Source organism: Polyodon spathula, chromosome 8 (genome assembly GCF_017654505.1).
Source record: "Polyodon spathula isolate WHYD16114869_AA chromosome 8, ASM1765450v1, whole genome shotgun sequence".
Taxonomy (NCBI): Eukaryota; Metazoa; Chordata; class Actinopteri; order Acipenseriformes; family Polyodontidae; genus Polyodon; species Polyodon spathula.
Genome location: NC_054541.1, coordinates 11,307,710 through 11,332,108, shown reverse-complemented (window position 1 = coordinate 11,332,108; position 24,399 = coordinate 11,307,710). Strand labels below are relative to the sequence as shown.

Sequence of the window (24,399 nt, the reverse complement as noted above, 5' to 3'; positions counted from 1 at the left end):
AAGACAGTGTTTTCCGTAACTAAAAGAAACTTGATTTGAAAGTGGTATCATTGGAACATCTAACAACACAATTTACATAGCAGATTTTGAATTTGCGGGTGGACTGTAAAAACAGCCTAAGTAATTTAAAAGCCCATTAACTCCATGTGTAGTTGGATTCACAGTTATTACATCGTTTACAACGAGTTGTTTGGCATTTTTTGTGGCGGTTTGTAACTTTTGAAATGTGTGCTAAATGCAAAGAATGTACAAACCCACGAAATCAATGCTGCCTAACACTAAAGCAGTTTATTTGAATGAGGAATATAACTTTTCTTTACAGGTAAATATGCAGTATATAATATGTAGTATATAATCAGCTGTTGGCTGATTTTGGTTGCATGCGAATAGAACATTCAATGGGGCTTTAAATTCAAATAGAAAAGAAAAACTGCCTTTTTGACTTTTGACAAGATTACACTTTCCGCGATGTATTCTTCTGAAGCAGTTCTTTTCTAATGCACTACAATGAATGACAGCCAAACAAAGTACAGCAAATGAGAAATGTCTTTGTCTTTGTCCCAGATAGCATATGATGTTCACAGACAAACAGACACACCCTAATGGAGGTCTGCAGTATATATGTTTGCATAAATCCATTTTGTGAAAATTGACACAATAAAGAGCACGGTACTAGATCACAATATGAATGTTATATATTGAGAGGGTGAGAAATAGTGAGATACAGATGCAAATGACAAGGTTATACACCACAAATAAACTACCAGAATAAATCACCTATTGATTACTAGTCACATCTAGTTAACAGTCCTGAGTGATGATACCTCTACAGGTGCCTTCGATTGCATCCAGTGCATTTATATGCCTACTTATACGCAAACAATTTCGGCTATCAAAATTATTATCTATCTGGCTGCAGCTGCCGCTACTGTTGCTCGATTGTTTTTCATATACCCCTGTAGCTTTAAGAATTACTGCCTTGTAAAAGTTTAATGAATAAATCGCTAGCTCAGATCCATCCGCCTAATTGATCTCCACCGTTGCAAGCCTGGACACACCTCCTCCCTGTTTCAGATGGGATCTCCTTCCGCCACAGTTAACAGGCCCGCAGTCTCGATCAGATACACAGAAGGGCGAGGGACCAGCGGAGAAGTAACAGATAGCAGCAGCTCCCAAACGCGTAGTGTGTGAACTAAACGGGGCGATTTCAGTTAAAAATAAACGCTGGGACAATAGTTCCCTGGGACCTGGATTTTGGATCCCCCCTAATGCGAGTGAGTGGCAAAGAGTCCTGGAACAAAAAACAAAGCGATGGGAGCGTTTGGAGTGGTCATATGGATTTTACACTGCATGGGACTCTACATCCAACTTAGCGCCTCGTCAAAGCAAGTGGGATACCCGGACCTAGAGAATCATATCTCCGGCAATGGTAGGTGCCATTAACTAAGCCGCAAAACACACATCACGAAGTCGTAGCAATAAAAAAAAAAACCCTCCAAAATGTGAACTGAACATCGACTGTTGAATACAAGCAAAATAACGCAATAAAGGAAGGTACATGTGATTTACGACAGATAATCTTTTTCACATAGCTAACAGTTATATCTCTCTACTAGTAATACAATAGTACCATACGGAGAGCGCAAAGGTGAAATGGACATCGACAGTACTGTAGAACAGCCGACAAGAGATAGCAGGCTACTCAACGAGAGAGGTCCGGTGATGTGCACTCTAGTAATAAATGAGGTTGAAAATCACTAATAATATTAATAAAGAATGGCGAATGGCAGGATGTAAAAGTAAAATATGATTGACTGTAAAGGCAACCGAAATAAATTTGCTTTAAACGCCTGTTCTTTATTTTTATTCTAATTTTAATAGCGAACTGCAATGTACGAAGAGATTGCTGCTCCGTTCTGTCTTCCAATATTTGACGTTAGTTTAGAATGATGCAAACCGAAAGATTCTATTGATTTGGGCTCAATGCATAACTGTTTAATTAACGATATCATAGAATACTGCTATTGCGATTTCAATGCAAATATCAAATGCGTTTGCTGTCAACACCTCAAGCCCATACAGGTGCATAGTTAGCATAACCAGTAAATAAATTAGCTATGAAAATACACAGAGGCAGATATGGCTGCATACCAGTTTGTCTTTTAGTTGAGAAAACAAGCCCCGAAATAATTTCTTTTGGTGTGTGTATATCTTAGCTGCGCATAGGTTCTCACTAACTGTAGGCAATTTGTAAAATAAATAAATACATAAATAAATAAAAAAGTAGTAGATAATTGTTTGTAATTTTTTGTTTTGGATCTTATTATGAAAGTGGTGAATGATGCATCACGAGTTTAAAACATGGAGAGTATGATAAAGCAGCTGTGCAAGTTACTATTATTATTATTATTATTATTATTATTATTATTATTATTATTATTATTATTATTATTATTATTATTATTATTTTATTTGTTTTATATAAACAGCTACACTTCTACTTAACATTGTGACATACTATTGGGTTGACAGTGCTTTGGGACATAAGAGGATCTGTCTTTGAGTTAAACCAAAAAAAAAAAAAAAGGATCACCTGAATTCAAAGTGAGATTATAAAATAATAAATTGTCTAAATAAAACTGAGTGTATTATTTTCTATATAATATGTAGTTTGTAGCTTGATCCAGTCCAAAGTTAGATTTGTGCTGGTTTATCTGTTTCTATGTGTCTGCTGTACAGTATAAATATATGCAAGTGAACATCCATATACAGTACCTGCCCTCTTATATGGCAGCCAGGGATACTGATCCTTAATCCCAGCTCCCTGGTCACTTGGGAAGCACAGGGAAGCGATAATGTGGTTTGTGATGTTACACAGTAAAGAGGGAGCACTCAGAAACGATAACAAGCACCAGCATCAGTCGGATTAACAGCTTTTTTGTCCTTCGTTAATTAAATAATCCATATTAATCCATGTTACTGTTTAACTAAACCTGTAAATGAATTAATAACATCGAAACTGTACATTCGTAGCATTACTTCGTACAAGCAATAGCACATCATGTAGTCTTGAGTGTGCATTTCAGTAGCAGTATCACAATTACTTGCAAAGTACTTGTAGCAATGGACCAAGGTTAACCACAAGAATTCTGGTTGTTTTTCTGAACGTCTGAAATGAACTAAATAAAAGGTACATCAGGATTCAACAGTATGTTGAATCTAGGCTAATTTTATGTCTTCAATAGACCGTTACAAACACATTGTCAAGCCGCAGTTCAAACATCTTCAAACGTGTCACACCTTCTTGTAAAGCAGCTATCAGGATTTTGACATTACTTGCATAATCAGTGTGTCTGTGTACAGGGCTTTGAACCCCTCTTCCTTGTAGACTATTAATTCCGTCAATCATTCCAGCAGCAGAGCATACAGGTGCTTCATTGTATTATTGTCCAATGTCCTTCAGTCTGTAACCAGGATACCAGGTAGGGAAGTAGGTCAGCCTACAAGACCCTTGCCGGGTGTCCCTCTTCTCTCTTCTGATACTGATCTATCTGCAGGCCCACTATAACACTCCCTATTAGGCTTGCAGATAAGAGCAATACTGTGGTGACTCTTAGCTTTTAATGATGCTGCACTGTCTGTGCTAATGAGGCTGCTTAGATTCTGAGCAATCACTTTTTTTTATTTTTTTTTGTTGCTTTTGCTCTTGTGTTTTATGCATATACTGTGAACTGTAGGTGCCGTTTGGTACATGCTGGCGTCAGTACAACAAGAGCGCTGGCAGCATGCCTTCTCATCTAGCCCTATTTATTCTTTATAACTCAATGGGCAGCTCCATTCCAGACTTCCATCTCCTAAATTAAAATCAGAGTCCAGGGACAGTGATTCAAGATAGTAACAAATGGAAACACCATTGCATAAATATATTGTTTTCATCTTTCATAGTCCAGTGATTCATCCAGAACTATAAAATAGTAGAGCATGGAGTTAAACTAAAGGTTGAACTTTAAGTTTGTTTGGTAGCACCTGATTTCCAGGCGTATGTAACCATGTAATAACATGGTAATAACTGGGTAACTACCAATAGTGCCTGATTGTTAATGGTAACTTGTGGTGCAATATGTGTGCAGTTACATGGGAATGGTCTGTACTTTGGTATTCCTGTGATTCGGACACTGGGTAACGAGATGCTTTTAACAGAAGAGGTAGTTACCTAGTTATTATAATGTAATTAGACGGATCATGCCCAGTTTCTAATTATCACTACTCTATTTCAGTGTATTTTAGTGATCCAGATACAATGACATTGGCTACAGTCAGACACAGTGTAGACAGAGCTATGTCAGCCTCCCTACAATGTACTGCACAGCCGACGTGCCCAGGCCTCTAGAGGTGGGTACCTAGTTTAGCACCTATTTAAACATTGCATTTCTTATTCCAATGGAAAACATTGCTGTCCATGCTGCACCAGCGCTGTTAAAACATGGCACCCTGTGCTAGTTCAGTAGCAGTGGTAGGATGCAGCAGTGCCCCGACACAGATGGGTATTTTCTGGGTGAGCTGCTGCCACCGTTTTTATCTGATCTGCTAGGTATTCATGAGGACCAAAGGAATCAAAAGATCATGTCTGCGGTGTGCTTGAGCTTTCCTTTCATTAGATGACAAGTACTAGTTATTAATGAGATTTCCAACCTCCCCGGGGAATGGCCCAGAGTGTGTGTATAGTGTTAGCAGATTTGCCTTGGGGACTCTTGGGTGAGAATGACATATTTAACACTGGAGATTATGCTTCACTGAACAGGAGAATTCAGTTTTATTCTAAAGCCAGCTACTGGCCTTGATACACAAAACCATTTTAGGGCGCACTAGGAAGCACACGGGCTGCAAACTGTGAACCAACTCAAATCCTGCAGATGATAACCTGATCACTTGGGATAATCATATGACCTTAAACTGTAATCTCTACAAACAGAAAGCAAGAAAATCTGTCATTTTTGTGATGAGAAATAACATCTGAAATTTTAATAATATCTGACGTGTTGTAGATGTCCCTTACTCTACCGACTGGGGATATTGATTTTCAGATCAAGATAAAACATATTGATTTAAATTGTATTTTAATTCAAAGCACACTGTCAGAACTTGGCAGCACTGCTATAAACCCTTTGGAGATTTGTAGATCAGGAGCAGGCGTTTAAAAATCAATTCACCGCTTGACTAGAAACCATTGGAAATAGGCCAGAACTTGAGGAATATTAACCCAGGAGCCCAGATCAGAATCACTTTGGGTAAGCATAGTCTGGTAGAAATTCCTACTGTTTTTAAAGTGGCCTGTCCCTTAACCCTTAAACAGTACAGTCTGGGGGCTGTTGTATCTTTAGGGTCTTGTTATATTTAGATATACCAGCAGAGTGACCAGTAAGACATCAGTACATGTGGGTTTTAATTCACTGGTAATCCTCACTTTCTGGAATTTTCAGCAAATAGATCGAACTAGGTTCTTGATAACCTCGAGTTTCCTTTAGCCAGTGGGGTAGAACTTCTCATCGTGTGATGTGATTTATTCCACTCACCCTCATGGTTGTGAGGATTTAATTGCAGATGGTCTTTGTGCATGAATAAGTTATGTCTTAATTGACCTTTACCTATATATCATTTTTTTGAGTATCTGTGCTATTTTTCTTCTCAATCTTCCAGCTTGTGCAGTCTTTGGCTTTCCTCACTGAGCACTCTGAGAACTGATTTTTGTGCTTGAGGGTATGGAATGGGATACCTAGTCATTTTGTTGAGGCAAAATCCTTTATGACCGAACTTAGAAAGTTTTGAGATCAGTCAGCTACTAGGAACCGGACAAATGAGCCGAATGGCCTTCCTCTCATTCGTACATTTTTCTTTTGTTCTTCTGTTAAGTGTATTATTATCTTTGCAGACCTTTACTATTGCACTTCAATAGTAAATATTCCAGATTCCCTCTTTTATGGGTAACCGTTCATATGAAGAAAAAAAAGGGATTTCCTGAAGATCAGGATAAAGTATTTGAGGAACTGATAATGTTCATATTGACTTGGCCATGCAGAAGAGCTCATTAGGATCTCTATTAAGTGATCAACAGCATTAAGTACAAACAATATAATTGCCAGTTTCTATGCTGCTGGACTCACGGAGGTCAATCGACAGCATGGGTCAATCAATCAAAAATTGCTTGGGTGCTTTTAACAATTTGACCTCATCCCATTTGTATCTGATTGCCTGTTATCAAGCATATTCATTATTGGATTATTAATCTTGGTCTCTGGAGAGACAGGCAAGCTGCATTGAATCAGGGTGAGTATTCCACTGTTGGTGGAGGTCAGTATGTAACACTTTGCTGTGTGTCTCTTCCATTTCCAGCTCTGTTTGCCAGTTTGAGACACTGGTCTAGCTGTGAGGCCTCTACAACACTTCCTATTAGGCTTGAAGATAAGAGCAATGCTGTGGTGATGATGCTTCACTGTCTGTGCTAATGAAACTTCCTAGACTGCACATATACTTGGTTTTAGCTTAGTGTCCATGGGGATATTTCTTCAACACTCAGAGCCCTTTTTTCTTCAGCAATATTTATGTAGGCATAAGTAAGACTAGTCTCCTGGTCTGCAATTTAGAGTGGAATTGTCTGTGCTCGAGTTATAAAAGCGTGCAGTGCTGAAACAGCAAAAATAGGATAGTAGTTCCTCTGTGTTTTAATTCTTGGCTCTGACTTCCAATGACTAAAATCCTCAAATTGAAAATGCTCAAGTCAGAATCCTACTATACCAAGGCACCTTTTCTGATCAGTATTGAAATTCTGGTTTTATAGCAAGATATCATTTTATATTACTGTGTGTAAATTCCAGTGATGTGAACATTCAGATGAGTAAGGTTTGAAAACGTTAGGAGTGAAATTTGGGAAAATCATTTATTTTCTGTTAGAAGTGAGACTGCTAAGATCGCCTACAATGAGCGAATCTCACTTAAAGTGACACATGTGAAATTTCCCACTACAGAATTTTCATAGGTTGTTGGTTCTATGGTTGCAGTGTGTGTAGCACTGTATGTTGAGCTGCCTGTATTTTGTATTAATTTGCTGGCTCTAATATCCGTATACTGAGCTCACTTTATTGGATATGCTGGCTCCAGGACCGAGGCTTTCCATATTGGATTAGTTGACTCAGAGGTTCCTCTTCATTGATTTACTGTCTCCCAGGTCCCTCTGCTGATTTCTCTATATTAACTGCTGGGCTTGAGATCATGCTGTGGAGCTGCTTAGTTAAGTATACAAGCTCTGTATGCCCACTATAGAGTTTGTCATATCAAATATCTGACCCTCTGCTATAAGTATTATTGAGCTTTATCTGTATTGAATGGTCTGGCTGCTCTCTCCCAACACTAAGGTCTACATATGTATCAGCACTATGTTTTAATTGAAGAAATAAGTAATCGTAGGATTGCATGTTAGTTGTGGTTCTGCTTTTCTTATAGCATCTTTTAACAAATACCAAGTAACCAAAAACTGTGCTAACTGTGTGCAATGCTATTATCTTAATGCTGCATAAAAGGCCAAGCCTATCAATTATTTTTATTAGGGCTGTTTTGTTTTTCAGTATATTTCAAATGCCACTATAAGGATAGGCACGCCATACAGCAAGTTGTACGCTATCTTTAATTAACATCTGAGTTTTTTATTTATAATATTCAAAAGATGCTAAAAACATTGTATTGGAACAAGTGACTACTGGGCTCTGTTTTATAGTTGTAAGATGTCAGTACTGCTGTCTTGAGGGCTTTCTTTTTCTTTTATTCTTAATTTTGCTGATACCGAAATCTCAGCATTCATTTGTCCAAAGACAAAACTTGCGTGAACTGCCTCAGTGTTCTTTGCTGTTCTTCTGGTCGGAGACTGTGTTGCCAGTTAAAAACTGACTGGCTTCCTAATCTCTGTCAAGCAAACACATGCTGTGCAATCCTCTATGTGTCAGTGGATAACACAATCACTGCTGAACAGGAAGGAACTGGGTTACAGTCCTGCCGGGATAAGACCTGTGTTGTGTCCCGTTATCAGCAGTACTCTGGAGTGTGTCATCTGATGTGTGACTTCAAAGCTGTTCTTCAAACTCTGCCTGCAAGAGTGGCTAAGTGCATCTGTAAACTGAACACAATACCCAATTAATATAATTTATAGTAGCTCTAAAATAAACTTAGGGGTTGAATTGATCAACCTATACGCCACTGAGATAAGTCTCAGCTTAGCTGTTAATTAAAGATAACCTGATATAACAATTATTTTAGAGCATTTTACAGCACTGGGGACTGGATTGCATAATCTATTTTTTCATTACCCTTAAAATAAGCGGTTGAAGTAATCTAGGTGTTTATCATACCCTGGGAACAATTTAGAAACTGCTGGATCCATACAATTCAGCAGGAAGTAATTTAAATCGCCTAGTTAATATTTTTCGCTGATTGTGGCATTCCTTGCAACTGTTGAAAAAAAAAAAAGAAACAAACATTTGACAGGGCAAAATATTGTTGGTTGAGCCTTAAAAACGAGTGTAGAAATATACAATGTTTTGTGTTACTTGGTTTACAACACAAAAGTTTGATGGGGCAAAATCTTTTTTACATTTAGAAAAAAAAATAGTGCACGCAAAATGAAAGCAGTGCGATATTACAGTGTGCGCTGCGGTAACTCAAACACCTGTACTGCGATATTATATTGCTGCATATCAGATCAGCTGTTGACATTCGACTGTCTGAAGATTAATGGCTTGTAACAGGCAGGGAACTCAGAATTAGTCAAAATGTTTATTCATAACTTTCTACGTGTGTCAGTGAAACAGGCTTAGACAGTTATTGAACAGCCACAGCTGATAAGAGCTCCGTTGTGTTCCTGAGTTTTGAGACATGAAGTATTACAAACCGTTCTTTGACTGATAAAATAAAGAAATGCTGTCAGGAAGGTGAGAGGTGCTGAAAATAACCAGTCCAAACAAGTAATAAATTTCAGATGGTCAGGCTTTAGTTATTGCCAGTCGCCACGCTACAAACAATGGTAGAGGAGGAAACAATAACAGATATGTCCACTTTAGACTCTGCGCCCCTGTAGTGAAGAAATAGTGCCGGTGTGGGTCTTGGTTGTGTGCAGGGGTAAGTGCTCCAGAGGTGTGTGCTAGCTCCGTGGCTTCAGCTCCTGTCAGTCCTCCTCTGCAATACACAACAGTAAACATGAGAAAGGTGGCGTGATCAGTTTCAAAGCAAAGAAGAAGCAAAAAAAAGATGGCTGGAGAGTAATGCCTCTAAATCCTTGGCACTCAATGTCTGTGTGTGCACAGCCAAGGCTGATCTTTCTCTCAGTGATGAGCACAGTCCCTCTGGGATTGGGAAGACAATCCGGATGTTATTTTGAGTTTTGTATTCTCACTAGGCATCCAATTTCAGCCTCTGTCATCTTCGATATTCATCGGCCTGCTCCCAAGCCTCTGTTTTCGGAGATTTAGCCCCACTGTTAAAATGTTGAGATGAGACAACAAAATGACTTTATAGCAGTCTATTTACATGATTTAGTCATTCAGCAAAAAAGTAAGGAATATTTTTTTGTAAAGTTGACAGTGTGGGCTGTGTCCTTCATGGGAAACCAACAAGGAATCCTCGCTAAGGAGGGTGGCTTTCCTGAGAATTATTCACATTCTCTTTCAGCACTATATACCTTTTTTAACATTTGTTTTCTGTTTCAATGCACAAGTCTGTTTCGGTGCATTAGATAAGGTTTGATATCCTTAACCTCTTCTCACAGCAACTTCTTAATTATATTATGATATTTTTCTAGCTATATATTTTATTCTCTTGTGAACAGGAGATATTCGGGATAAAATAACACTGTTATACCTTAAACCACAATATTATGTTGCAGCCAGGGTCCTGTGGAGTTGCAATTGTACATAGTCAGAGGCAATCTAGAGCCGATCTAACAGCATGTACTACTTGTACAGCCTGGTATAGACTCTACTGAGAATCCCTGGAACTCTTTAATAGTGTCCTTGATAATAACAGCTGTGCCTCATCGAATGGGGAATATGCTCAAAATCTAGACACAGCAATGGACAAACTGAACTGAGGCTTTTAATTATTTCAGCACTAGTCCTATACATGGCAGGACATTTGCTAAACTCAAAGAGGTGTTGTTATGAACACATGACTAATGAGAGACACAGTGATCGGAAAGCAGTTCCTTCGTAATGCGGTTCTTTCATTATCAAATGTGAGTGTTCTTTACCCCTTGCGCTCAATTCACAGCAAGTTTCTACATAAAATCCAAAAACCCGTGTGTTGACTTCACAACAATTAACTATATCTCCCTCACATTGGATGTCCGCACTCATCAAAGAAGCAAGTTCAAATAATTACGAGATTATAATACCATAAACCATTCAAGATTATAATCTTTCTGTTTCTGAGTACAAAGCAGCTACTGTAACCCCCTTTTCCACTGTCATTCCACTGTAAAGCACTTTGAGATCCCTCCATGGAAAAAAGTGCTGTATAAATATGAAATATGTCTGGAGAGAAAGATCAAAACAAGCACAAGCTCTCCAGAGACAGACAATAGTGGCTAGGGTGCGGTTAGGCATTTATTTAACCAACAATATTAAACTTCAAAGTGCAACCAAAAGACTCAAACGGCAGGATATTATTGTACAAGCCTGTCACAATGTTCACTTCAAGTATTCCAGAGGGACAAGCCACATCCATGGGAAGAATGGGCCTCTATTGGGCTCTGTTCACAAAGAATGGTTTTTAAAGTCTGTTTAGTTGGGTTACCTAAATGGTATACTCTTTAAACATTTACCAAAATCAATTTCCCTGCCTTTTTATTATTTAATAACATTATCACTGAACCCTTTTTTATTGCTGGGCATCTTTTTGTGATATGACATCGCTCTCTTAGCAGTCGAGGAGTTCCAAGGCTTAATCTGGTGGTAATATATGTGTGTCCTATGATCTGTTGAATTTCATTTGTGTTGTGTTTTTAAGCCTGAACTTATTTTTTGACGTACGCTCAGCTGCAGATATTCATACTAATCCAATGACAGCTCCAGGGTGTACAAAGGCAGCAGATAAGTAAATCCCTGCATGCTGGGTATCACTTAACTTGAGAACAATTCAGAGGATCTATTGATATTCATCTAGACAATGAGAATGATAGACATTAACAGGGTGGTTTTAGTGCAGAACTGCAGGATCTGCAGAATTGCAGGCATGACTAGCATAATGTCATTGTTTTCTTTTTCCTTCAGATCTGCCCTTTGGCTAGTTTCCCATTTTCTCCCTCTATACCCTCTGCAGCATGTGTACTACCCATTGTTCCAGTGGCCATACCTTTTGTAACTTCTTTCACAAGCTGGAATCAAAGTGGGTTATCTTCATTTATTTTCTGTAGAAATGTAGACTTTGATGCCAGTGCATACAGTGCAAACACTCGTGTCAGAACAAAACAGTAAGATGAGCCGCTTGGATTCTAGCCTCCTCGTATGTTCATTACTGTTTGTGTGAAATGGTTCTGCCTTAAATCTTAGGCCCTGATTTTAAACAGGCTTGTTGATGCCCCACTTTAGCCCAGTAAAATAAATACAGCAGATGAACCAGGCTGTGCAAGCTAGACTCTCCCTGGTTAACAGTCACTTCTTCTTTCTTCACAGCAGTTGGGTGATTTAATCAGAAGTGCCCCTGGTGTCAGCCAGCCTCTCACCAGCCTTCCATTCCCTTTCATCTGGGTTTCTTTTCTTCTGCCTTTTTCTTTATGAACTGTCTCTTATCTGTCATCAAAGTGCCAATCGGTTTTTATTTGCCTGGGTAAAACAGCCTGCCAGACTTCAATTAATCAAACGTTCCAGTGGAAAAGGTGATGTCTTTCAGTTAGGTTTGTACCAGTGTTAGACCCCTCCGGGGTGGGGGTGTAAGCACTTTTCCTCGCTCTCTGAAATATTAAACAGCAGCCAACACTGGCGCTGAGCCACCTTGGGCAAGGTTTAGTTTCTGTTGGCTCTGGATATCTGCCGGCTACAGCAGTGCTCCAGAGTAAGGAGACCATGACTTTGAAGGTGGAGCCAATGCTCTGTGGAATGGGAAAGCCCATACGCTGGTGCTAGCGAAGCACACAGTAAGTAAAAAAAAAAAAAAAAACAAAACAAAGTTGCTCACAGTGTAACAGGCAGTATTGTGTTATTCACTATCATTGTGGGTCTCCTTAGCTTTGTGGTTCTCTTGCGGTCTGCCCGTCCAGCCTTAGCCCTGTTGCAGAAAGCTTGACATTTTAATCCCTTAAACTAGCACTGAATGAAATTGTAATGTAAGATCATCCAGCTTCACATTGCAGCTTGTTGAAAGAAATCTGAAATCAGTGGAACATACAGCAAGCTTAGCAAATATTTCTCTGTGGTCAATGTTCATGATTCAAGCCTGCCCTGATTTTTTTTTTTTTTTTTTTTGCGTTAAAAAAAAAAAAAAAAAAACAACAACAAAAAAACCCCACTTTTTAAATAATATTTTTATGTAATAATAACATTAGTTTACACATGTGTTGGGGAAAGTAATTATTTCAATTAACTGTAGTTAATCGAGTAATTTTAATTAATACATGTTTGTGTCCCCCTCTCCCGGCAAAAACACGTGGATTCGTGATTTAAATAACTAATTCATTAATTAATTATTACATTATTACACATGTGTTTGGGACTAAAATTCTCAATGAAAATCAATAAAACAGGCCGTTTTGTGCACTAAGGCACTGAAATCTAACAGTAACAGTGTATTTTTTTATATTTCTATTTTTTGTCTGTAAAACTGCAGGGAGGGCCATAGTTCAATAAATGATGGCGGTCTGTTTCAACCATCTAAAGTGTTGCAGTTTTCAGTATGTTGCTCAACCCTTTCCTTCATACTTGTATTGTATTTAAATGTTGTTAATACAGAGTTTTAAGGGTGGCGCTCATTTAGATCATTAAAGATCATTTTCCGGGGGTGGATGAGTGCACTGATGCAAATGAGCGGGGCTTGTCCTTGCATGGGTTAGGGTTAAGATTCAACCATACTCTGCTACCGTTTCTCAGCTAATTTGTATTTAGCTGTTTTGATGGGTGTGCACTGTCTTTCACTGTATTTATTATTACAGGAATCCTGACATGATCCTCCATGTTATAATTCTTAAAGGATTACTGCAGTATTCACATTTTATACATGCCATTCCTCTAAGATGACTTCAGCATTCCTTGAAGATTATATTATAGTATTCCTACAGGGTGTTTACGAACTGAAAGTTACACAGCGGCCATGTCAGGCAGAACAATTTTCTGTCTCTAAGGTACAGACTAGCCTGGGGCGAGACAGACTAAAATGTGTTCTTACAGTAAACGAAGGTCTATTCCTAGAGCACTTAAGAGAGATGCAAACAGAGATGCCAGGCATGTCTCCCATTGAGCTTCAGACCAGCTTTCCACAGTAAACAGATTTCCTCTGCATGGTTGAAATGCCACAGCAGAGAGCAGGGAGAGAACCAGCAAAGGGGGCTCTGTGCACAAAAACTCCCATATAGATTCTGTTTGTACATTATTTATGTATCTTTATATTACATTTTGTATGAAGCATAAGCATTTTTCTGCCTTGCAGGCCTTGCTAAACTAACTTTAGAAGCATTTGACCATTACTGAATAAGTAAGTCACTAAAAGCTACTAAATGATTTCAACAAAAAAGTGTTTACCATTGTTGCAAGCCTAATAGCATTTTAATTGTGACAATGATAATAACAGCTTAAGGGCTCTTTGGCAATCCTGCACCCTAAGCCCTCAGAGGCCCGAAACTATGTAGAGAGTGCAGTAAAGGGCAGTCAGAGGGACTGTGCTTCTAGGAGGTGACAAAGAAAAAGCTGGTCAACCCCCACTGAAGGTCATTATTACTATATTACATGCCAAGCTTTTATTTTCCTATATAACTCAGTGTTAACAGTCAAATAATTTAAGTGCTGACATAACACTTCAGTTCATTTAAATGTCTTTCAGTTTACAAAAAAAGTTAAACAAAAGTGCACTCAAAGACATAACTATAATGGCTTTGGTTTTCAGAATCTGGTGGGAAAAATCTCCTAGTAGACTTAAAAATCCATTAACTTTAAGTGTGTATGATAGTTTATCAGAGAGGAGTAAGTGGCAATACTGAAATATGTGGAGTTCTATCAAACCTCCCAAACAGTGGCACTGGAACGATTTTTAAAGTGGGGGTGCTGAAAGCCATTGAACAAAACTGTAACCCCTGTATATGATGGAAGCCATGCAAAGCCAAGGGGATACTACTGCACCCCCAGCACCCCTAGTTCCAGCACCCTTGCTCCTAAATTATATACAGTATAAGGCTGTATCATATCATATTCTATCAAGGGAACCTGGAGACATAATAAACCACAAGAGTGAAGCCTTTGACTCTTTACATTGTCTAAAATAATCTTTCTGTTAGTGCTATATAGTATTAAAATAAATTGTATTTTCATTTGTATTTCCTATGACTATACAGTTCAAATATGAGTAATAACACACCGTTCTTTTAGTCGTCACATCAAAAGATTGCCATTACCTTTAACCATCATTTCATGTTATTGAATAAATGGCAATGCATGGATATTAAAACTGTACATGTTTTATTTATGTGAACTACCACGCAAGGTAGAATAAACTGTGTTCAAATCATTGTAAAAGTCATTGCTTCCGGCTGTGTCTGTACATTCACTGGTTTGCCAGCTCTAAATGAAGTGTCAAAACTAATAATGAATTCAAAACACACTAATGGAATGCTTAACATTCATCTTGCAAGCGACTTTTAAGTGGCAAGAAAATGAAAAGGGCATCGATTTAAATAAATAAATAAATCAATAAAAATGCAATGAACAGAAGAGGAGATGTTTTTGTCGTAACGCCAGTGTCCTGTGATTACACAGCTGTTTTAAAATAAAACAGAGATATAATCTGAGAATAAGGGCTCTAAAATGCAATTTCCGGGAGGAGGGAATTTTAAATAACTTGATGAATTATGTGTGATAGGGAAGCAGAACAGAAAGGGCTAAATTCTCAAAGCATTTACCTCAAATTGTCATTAGCACAGTTTTTATCTGAAAGAAAGAAATAAAAACACCATTACAATTCTAAAAAGAGAAACAACTTAAGATCACTTTCAAGTTCATAAGTTAAAAGTCTGATTTGTTTACATCAGGTTTGGTAACTTTCTATTTACGTGGTTTCTCCTTTCTGAAAAACATTTTGCTAATGCCAATTGAGAGTAAATAGCTTTGAGAATTTTGCCCAATGTATTTTTTTGTTGTTTTGGGCCTTATTCACAATGACAATTTTAAGGAATGTTTTTTTATTAAAGGGCTGTTTATGAATGTTTTTAAACATTCTTTAAGATTAAAAAATCAGCCCTTAGTAAAATTCCTTGAAATAGTCCTTAAAGTTTTGTGAATAGGTCCATCCTGTAATACCCTTTTCACATCTTCTCTTCAGCATTAAGTCGTTTAGGTTTGTAGCAGTGAGAGGAGAGAATATTTCTGAAGGCTACATGTTTAAGTAGCTTTTTTAGTTATTTATTTAAACAGGACATACACATGTAGTTACATGTCAAGACAGAGTTAACTTACTGATCCCTATAGCACAGTAAAACAGATACCAAACAAAAAGCCATAACAGCCATTCTCCACGTCCACTTGTAAAATGCTTGTTTGTTGGAGGCTGTTAGGTAGCCAGCTTCCATCCTGCCTATGTCTGTTTCATACTGTACACAAATCTGCAGATAATAGACATGCAAATAACATGATTAATTATCCCTGGTTGCTTAGGTCCGGACACTGTTTGCATTTTAAAGCGCTGTTTAAATAGAGAGGGAGTAGATGCCATGGACAAATGATCAGCTGTAACCAGCCAGACAGCAACAAGAAACCCTGGAGCCTGCAAGATAACCTCTTATTAGTGGAACCGGCATAACATTACGCTGCAGAGCAACATGTTGAATTTGCTTCTACATGAAAGTGAAAACTCATGAGAAAAATTGTGTCCCAAGGCCTATAGGGGATGCAACTCATGTTCTTAAGTTTTACAGAAAACCAAAAAAACGGTTCTGCCTTTAGAAAAAGCTAGATAAAATATGTGACACAATTATTAAATTGTGATGAATGATGCTGGTGACTGCTTGTTAAGACTACTGAATATCATAGCAGTCTGGGCAGAGACTCGAACTCAGCTGTGTATATATATATATATATATATATATATATATATATATATAATTATATATAATATATATATATATATAAAGGTATATTAGAAGAGGTGACGGCAGTCTCTTCAGGGATAGCAAGACATTAAACAAATGAAGCAGATACCCACCCTCAGTCATTCTTTATGTATTCTTCTTTCCCCATACTCGATAGAGGTTAGTGTCTGTGGCAATAAGAGGCTGGGGCTTCCCTTCACCAATAAGGGATATTGCCAGTGCAGAATCGTTCATTTAAAATGTACTTTGTACATACCCATGATGAAAGATTCTTGGTACAGTGAATAACTACTGCCTAACGATGAATATGCTTTTAATAAATTACTTTCTGGGGATAACTACCTTATAGTTAATAATGGTATTCTGTGATAACGACTCAGTACAACAAGGATATTAATGTAATAGTTAAAGAATTTAAATTTGATGCTGTTTAGCTAATTAATGACCTCAAATAAGGGCGTCAGCAAAGGTTTGCAGTTACTTCAGGGTTAAGATTTCTTTCACTCAAATGCAAGGTAACCTCATACGAGGACAGCCGATAATAAATCTTTCAGCCAGTATAGACTGACTTTGCCCATGCATGCCTATCTTTTTGATGTAATTTGGAGTTTAGTGCAATGACCTTGTATTGGCTCCTCGTATAAGGGAATTATGCAGGTAAAGCAACACTGTCCTACATAGTGATCTCATACAAGTAAGTCTTAAATAAGTCTTAAAATGCATAATATTTGTTTCCTATGGTTAATGTCAATTCAAGCACAACAGGATTTAAACAGACCACGTCATGGTATGTCAGACATTTTATAAATTTAATCATTTTTAATGACAAGTTTGCAGTTTTTTTTCATGAGTACAATGATTGAATTCATGAATCCTAAGCAGCTGACTCGTTTGCTTCTGCACCCTGTCCCGTGTCGTGCTTTAGGGGATTGAGAAATCCTCAAGCGGTGTGGTGGTGTTCAGGGATAGGCGCTCAGAAAAGGGGTTCAATAAAAAATCGGCAAAAGGAAACAGTTAAGAGGATTTCTACACTTTCTGCACCATGGTTAGTAGGTATACAGGGAAGCAGCTGCACTGACGTCTCCATTTGAAAAGTGAACGATTAAAGAACATAATCTTGAATTGTACATGGCCAGTAAATGGATTGCTGTTACTATTGTAATTGGATCAAATGCATTATTTTATTATGTTATATTATTTCAGGAAAGCACTGCCTTTTTTATTTTTGATCAGATGGGGCTCACAGCATCCCTGAGCATTTAGTGACATTCAGATTCCTATGCACCTGCGTCTCTCAGTGCCTTCTAAGTATTTTCTTGGCTGTGCCTTCTGATCTGTGGCTGCCAGTTTCCTCAAGTCCCCATCTGTTCAACTAATGTCATCTGTCACCAGTGCATTCTCTTGCTTCATGCTGAAGCTTAGCAGATCCCTTTTAAACTGTAATTCCTAAAATCTGAAATCTTGACTAAAGCCTGGACTAAAAGCATACGGTAGCTGTATAGCTGCTTAGCCTGGATTTGTGTTAGAGTTACTGTTTCCTTGCTCAAACTGGAATGTATTGTTTTAATCAGATCTGCTTTGTATATTGCCTTCCTCAATGAAAACGGGTTCTAGGGTTATGTGGTTGTGTTGTGTATTACGCTCACATACTAGATTGCCTGGAAAGTATAATAACACAGCAGCACCACCTTTTCTGTAGTACCTGCAAAGCATTTGAATTTTTTTTTTTTAAACCTGCTGAAAATCACAGTAACTGCTTGTAAGGTATATTTTGGTAATTTTTGTCTCCTGAACAACAATTACCAGTTGAATGAAGATTAGCGCTGGTCATGCTGAAACCTCTACCAGTGAAAGGAACTGGGTGTTCGGGTAAAGGTTGTCAGTGGTGCGATGAAGATGTGGTGCAGCAGGTTTTCAATTTTCCTCTCTTTAGTTTCAGCCCTGTTCACAGAGGTGCCTCATGACATCACAACGCAGCCAGGTCAGGATGTGGAGATGGCCTGCTCCTTCCGGGGCAGCGGTTCACTCTCCTACTCCCTGGAGATCCAGTGGTGGTACATCAGAAACCACAAAGACTGGATGGACAAACAGGCATGGACCTCCAACCAGGTGAGGTCTACACAGAGTGGGATCAGGGGTCATCACACACAGAGCAGTCACCTTTTTGAAAGGGTAAGACCTGGGCAGCATTTTAGGGTTAAAGCTAGCATTACTGATCTAGCATTACTGATTATGTTAGAAAACATTGAGCTACTTTAACATTTTAAAGGTAGCTCACAATTAATACACTAGCCTTACATTTATAATACTAGCCTCACATGTTGAGGACTTGGAGTTTCACAAGTTTTGTAGTCAACCCATTGCAACAAATAAAAAAAAAATTTTCTTTTACTGTTTATTTTAGTAATATTTTCTCCTACCCTTCTTCTCCTTCTTACTTTCATCATGCTTCTATAAGTGGCGCAAGTCCCCAGGTACATAGGAAGCTGTAAAAACATAGTTAAGAGGCTGAGGATGTGATGGGGGTAGTGGGCTGCCCACCTCCTGTTGTGGCACTATAATTAGATGAAGGAAAAAGATGAAAGGAACCGCAGTTCATCAGCACTATATTTCATTGACTTGTAATTTATTAGGAGCCGTGGCAGTGCCATAGGGGGTTTGAGAACCATCGCTCAGAACCACAGAGGGTGGTGGGGACTGTTATTTGTTCTGTTATTTATACAACCGATTTCTAAAGGCAAATACATAGCAGCTTAATGAGGTTAAACTACAAACAAGCCGTACCAGTCATGCTTTCATTGGTGAATAGCTCCAGAACAGTTTAAAAACTCTGCAGATGGTGAGTATGTGCTGTTCTGGTTGTCCACAGTGGCTCGAGACTTTATTGATAGAGATAAGGAAGAGGGTTTTTTTTTTTTTTTTTTTTTTTTTTTTTTTTTTTTTTTTTTTTTTTTTTTGGCCTATCCACTTGTACTGTACAAAATCAAGCAACTTTAACTACTATATCGTGGGTAGCACAAAAACATGTGCTCTTTTTCAGGAACTCTTAATCTGTTTCAGCAACAATAAATTACACAAGCTTGATTGGTCTGATGCTCCTTTCTTATCCAATGTTGTGTTTTTTCCCTTTGTTATCTCACAGATAATGCCCCAAGAAGAGATTTCAAAGGATGCAGCCAAAATCAGCGTGAGTGTGTTCATGTGCCTCTAGAATGCCCTGCATGTTAGGACTAGTGCATATTGACAGACATTGGTCTGTCTGTTAAAATATCAAATTGGGGATATCATAAAGAGAGGCTTGTGTTCTCTCTTACAAAGAAACATCATTTGAAACAGACTAGGAGGTAGCTGCTAAATTAGAAAGGCTGTGCAAATTGAATATTGATGTAGATATGCTTAGTACACTTCTATTAAATGTTGTATTGATGTAGGTAAGCTTGGCCCAGATGTATCTGCTTAATGAAGAAACAACTTAAAAACAAAGGTCTGTATATTGTCAAACTGATTGAGAGGTGCTAGCGAGCTGCCATCAAGGCATTTACATTATTGCAACAGCTATTCCTAGTGTAGGTTACATTTGAGTCCAAATCAGTCAAACTGGATCCAATCCTAGAATTTAAAATGCATTGCCAGGGTGTTTAATAGGAAAGAACCGCCCAGTCGCAGAGGATGGGTTCAGCCAACGACTCACGATTTAGTGGAGCTGGGGCTTTGGCTCAATCGCTTGGATAAAAGCTGCACTTACTTTACAGGCAAAGTAATGAAATGGAGAGTATACTAAACAACAAGCATACATCAATTTGGATTAACTGATTATCATTGATAGTAGATAGCATGCAGCTTATAATTAATAATGAAAGTTACCAATAAATCCATTAACACCTTTTATTACTGATATAAACCTACTAGTGAGCTACTAGTGATGGATAGTATATATATATATATATATATCTTTTGATTAGTGAAAACTAATCAGATTATATATATATATATATCAGCTATATATATATATATATATATATATTATATATATATATATATATATATATATATTATATCCTCCCCGTGCTTTAGAGAGAGATAAGGCTGTTTAGGTGTGGGGAGGAAAAGCAATTTAGCTGTAGGAAGAAGGCATGTTTATCGCTGTGCAAGTTCCACTAATAATAGGTTATCTTGCTCTGCGATGTCTTGTTGCTGTCTGGCTGTTTACAGCTGATCATTTGTCCTTGACGCCTAGTCCTTCTGTGTTTTAAGCAGCACTTTTTACATGCAAAGAGGACCCAGGTTTTTTAGCATAGAAAACAATGCAGAATGACCCTTTGTAGCGTCCAATGGGTCTGCTGTAGATTTCAGGGAGCCTGTTATTTAGTCTGGGTAGGCTGCTGCTGCTGCTGCTGCTGCATTAAATTTGCGTTGCCACTGAGTCGATCATAATAAGATGAGAAAGAGGCTTTCTGTTACTGGTGTGAAGTAGTACTGTGTAAATTGTAGTGTATCATCTTGTCTTTCTTTATTACTTACGATAACATCCAAGATACAATTACAGGCGCTGTGCAAACACTACTCTATGTAATAAATTAAACTGCCATTTTGTTGTAATTTGCATTTTTAAGGTCAAATCCATTCTTTCTGTCACTCTGAATGACAGTCACAAAGCCTTACCAGTGGCCCTACAGTGGCACTATATGCAAAACTGTAAAAGTGTATGAGACATTGGTGGTAACTTTAATATTTTAACATACCAATGGAATTAACGTGGCATAAACAAATAGTGGTTGACCATTGCAGTCCCATGTTGCCACATCCGTGTGCTATTGTGGTAGGGCCACTTTGCAATATTTGTTCCAAATCTGTTGCATTGCTGTTGTGTGTTAATGTTAGTGTTAGTGTTAATAAGCTGGTATTATATTGTGTCCTGAAGGAAATATTCTGTATTGATTTTGCAATTTGTAATGACTCTGCTATACCCACGCTAAATAGTTTTTAGAGCACTGAAATGCCTTACTGATTGCATGGTATTTTGACATCCATTCCTGCAGCAATCATGACCTCCTATGTGAACAGCCTCCTATTATAAGAGCAGCAAACCCCTCATGTTACATGCCAATGCGTGTTTTATGATGAAACAAAACAGTGGTGCATCCTAGCTCACCCACAAGGAGGTTGACTCACTGCGTCCCTCACAAAGGATTTCACATCCAAGACCATTCCATTAAAAAACACTAGTGCCCTCTTGTGTCCACAGCACTGTATATGCTCCAGGTTTGCCAACTATCTTCTATCAAGGTAGACATCAGTTGTGTTCTGGTAGGAACTAATCAGTCCCACCTACAAATTACACATCCATAGTTGGCTTTTTTCAGAGGTAGTGACTTATGATATGTGTAGGTATACAGGTGCGTTGGACAGACCTTTACAATTTCAGTCTAGCCTGGGTCCTGTTTGAACTGAGAAGTTCACACTATTTGTTCTGCTGTGTCTCTTGACAGGTCGTGAAGGTCGCTGGGAGTAACATCTCTCACAAGTTGCGCCTGTCCAGCGTGAAGCCCTCAGACGAGGGGACGTACGAGTGCCGGGTGATTGACTTCAGCGGCGGCAAGGCCAGATACCACAAGGTTCGGGCTTACCTGCAGGTGGAACCAAACAAGAACTCGGAACCAGAGCACCACGGCTTCGGCCCCCGCCCACAGGACACCAAGGCAGGGAGCCACCAATCCAACCATGGCAAGCACACACCCATACACAGCAATCACAAAGGAGGCAGGGAGCTGAAGAAACGATCGGTGGATAATGCTAATGACTGCACTGACAGCTGTGTGCTGTAGAGCCAAGGCAGCCGGGCAGCCAGCCCAGACTGCAGCTACGAAGTGAACTGCTTCTTGTAAATTGTATAAAGGAGTGCATGTTAAATATCTTTATAATGAATGTTTGTTGTTCATCAGTGAAAAGTCAAGACAACTGTACATTGGGATTCTTGAATGGTTTTTGAAGACAGCTACAGTAACAGGCATGATGGTTTCTGATTAAATCACTCGATATTCCTCATTATTTACTTCAGTCAAAGTTCAAAGATGTCCAAAGGGTGAAGCCAAAAGGGGAAATATTTGAAATTATAGAAATGAAAGACCTATAGTTTCAAGGGCACAATTTCAATTTGTTAATAACAAAAATGATAAAGGATTTTTAATATTTGTTTTGCTTTTACAAATGGACGCATGTCTTGTTTGTGGGGGATATGAAGAATTAGTTTTTCACATAGAATTTTGGTCTCACCCATAACCGCTTATCACATTAATAAATTCTACCTGAATTAAAACCTTAATGCGATCAGATAACATAATGTGTGGCACTGCATCAAAAAAAAAAAAAAAAAAAGTTTCATTGATCTTAAATCTGAAGCGATGATCACTGTAATTTGTTTGCCATTTCATTATAATTTTACAAAACAAAACAAAACAAAAAATGGAAAAGAAAGAACTATAGTCCCTGATTGTCATGCTTTCTTTGATAAGTGCCAACGTGTTACATGAGTCTGTTTCATCTGTTTTTTATTTATTTTTAGAAACAGATGGGAAAAACGGCATTAGAGTTGTTTGTTTTTGCAAAATGACACTAAAGAGGGATGGGAGGGGTCAAACATACATTTATAAAAATACCTTGAAAAAAAGTATTTCTATTGACACTCAAAGGCTTAGATATGGAAAGGCATACACCCTAGCCCCAAAGGCATTTTATGCAGAGTTGCATCTTCTAAAAACAGCTGTTTGACCGCAGAGAAAACATTGTCATACAGAAATAAATCAGGGCGCTGTATACATCTGGGACCATAATCATGAATGAACATCCAACTAGGTTGTCAATGAACAACCAGCACTGTACGTTAACTATTAACAGAATTACATTGATTTGGGTTATGCAGGACCACTGTGGACATGGGCACCTATTGAAGAGAATTATTAAAGGGCTCATCAAAAGACCATCCACCTATCAAACCAAGGCTATCTGTGGACAATCCCTGTTGGTACAGTAGATGCCCCAGCTATGAAGTTAACATAGACAATCCAACACAACGGCAATATTTCAAATAAATAAAAACACCCATCATTCTAAAAGGTTATACCATTTTACATGTGTCAGTATGACATAAGAACATTATTTATTGAACTTAAATCAGCGATGCCTCACAATAAAAAAATTATAAAAACAGCCTGTTATATTTTGGGTGACAGGGTTTTCTTTCTTCAATACTGTTTATTTATGTAAATGTACAATACAGTATATAATCTTATGTAATCTTTATCCTAATATTAAAAAGAAAATGTGTCAATCATGTCTTTACGAAAATGGTACAATTCTGTATGTATACCATGATTCATGAACAATTCTACTAGAAGATGGGCTTTAGCGTTATCCCCACTCCAATTGTAATCCCTCGAAACCCACCAGAGAAAACAGACATTCACAAAGCCTGAATTCCTGTTCCACACCACTGTTGCCTCCTAGTGTGCTTTATCAAACTATATTTCACCCAAGGAAAAGGCTGCAAAAATATTATTTCAGTAACTCCAGGAGTGTTGGCTTTGCAATCAGGAACCCTGGTCCCCGAACACAAGAACAATCAACAGAGAGAAAAAAAAAAAAAAAAAAAAAAAAAAAAAAAACCTTCAACAGTCCCTTGTTATTTTGCTGTTGGCCAGACCTCAGATGTAGCCCATTGATTCCACAATACTACACTCATTTAGCTATTTGGACCAGACCTGACAATAACACACTGAAGGGTCTTCTGCTGCAGATGAATCTTCCTGTAGTCGCTGCCATTGGAGCTCATCTTGCAGAGCCTGTACGAACTGAATTCAATGCTGTGGATTTACAGGAGGCTGAGTGAAAGACATGCAAGCAGTGAAGCAAGTGAATTAACTTTGCTTCGGTGCTTAAGAACGAAAGCAAGAGCAGTCTACTGCTGGAGGTAAGCAGGCTTTCTTACTGGAAACAAATACATGGTATCAGGAAGGGCTTAGCCAGGGTTTATTCATTTTACTATTTATGTTTTTAATTGTGATTATTAAATACGGTAG

At 38.2% G+C, this 24,399-nt stretch overlaps 1 protein-coding gene across 1 annotated transcript; it reads left to right on the top strand.

Annotated features, from left to right (window-relative positions):
* The first annotated feature begins 1,092 nt into the window (after positions 1-1,092).
* Positions 1,093-22,149, top strand: LOC121319382 (V-set and transmembrane domain-containing protein 2-like protein). Its single transcript, XM_041256773.1, has 4 exons — positions 1,093-1,429; positions 18,258-18,433; positions 19,467-19,511; positions 21,814-22,149. Exons 1-4 carry the CDS (start codon positions 1,312-1,314, stop codon positions 22,147-22,149), a joined length of 675 nt encoding a protein of 224 aa, XP_041112707.1. The 5' UTR covers positions 1,093-1,311.
* The last annotated feature ends 2,250 nt before the right edge of the window (positions 22,150-24,399 follow it).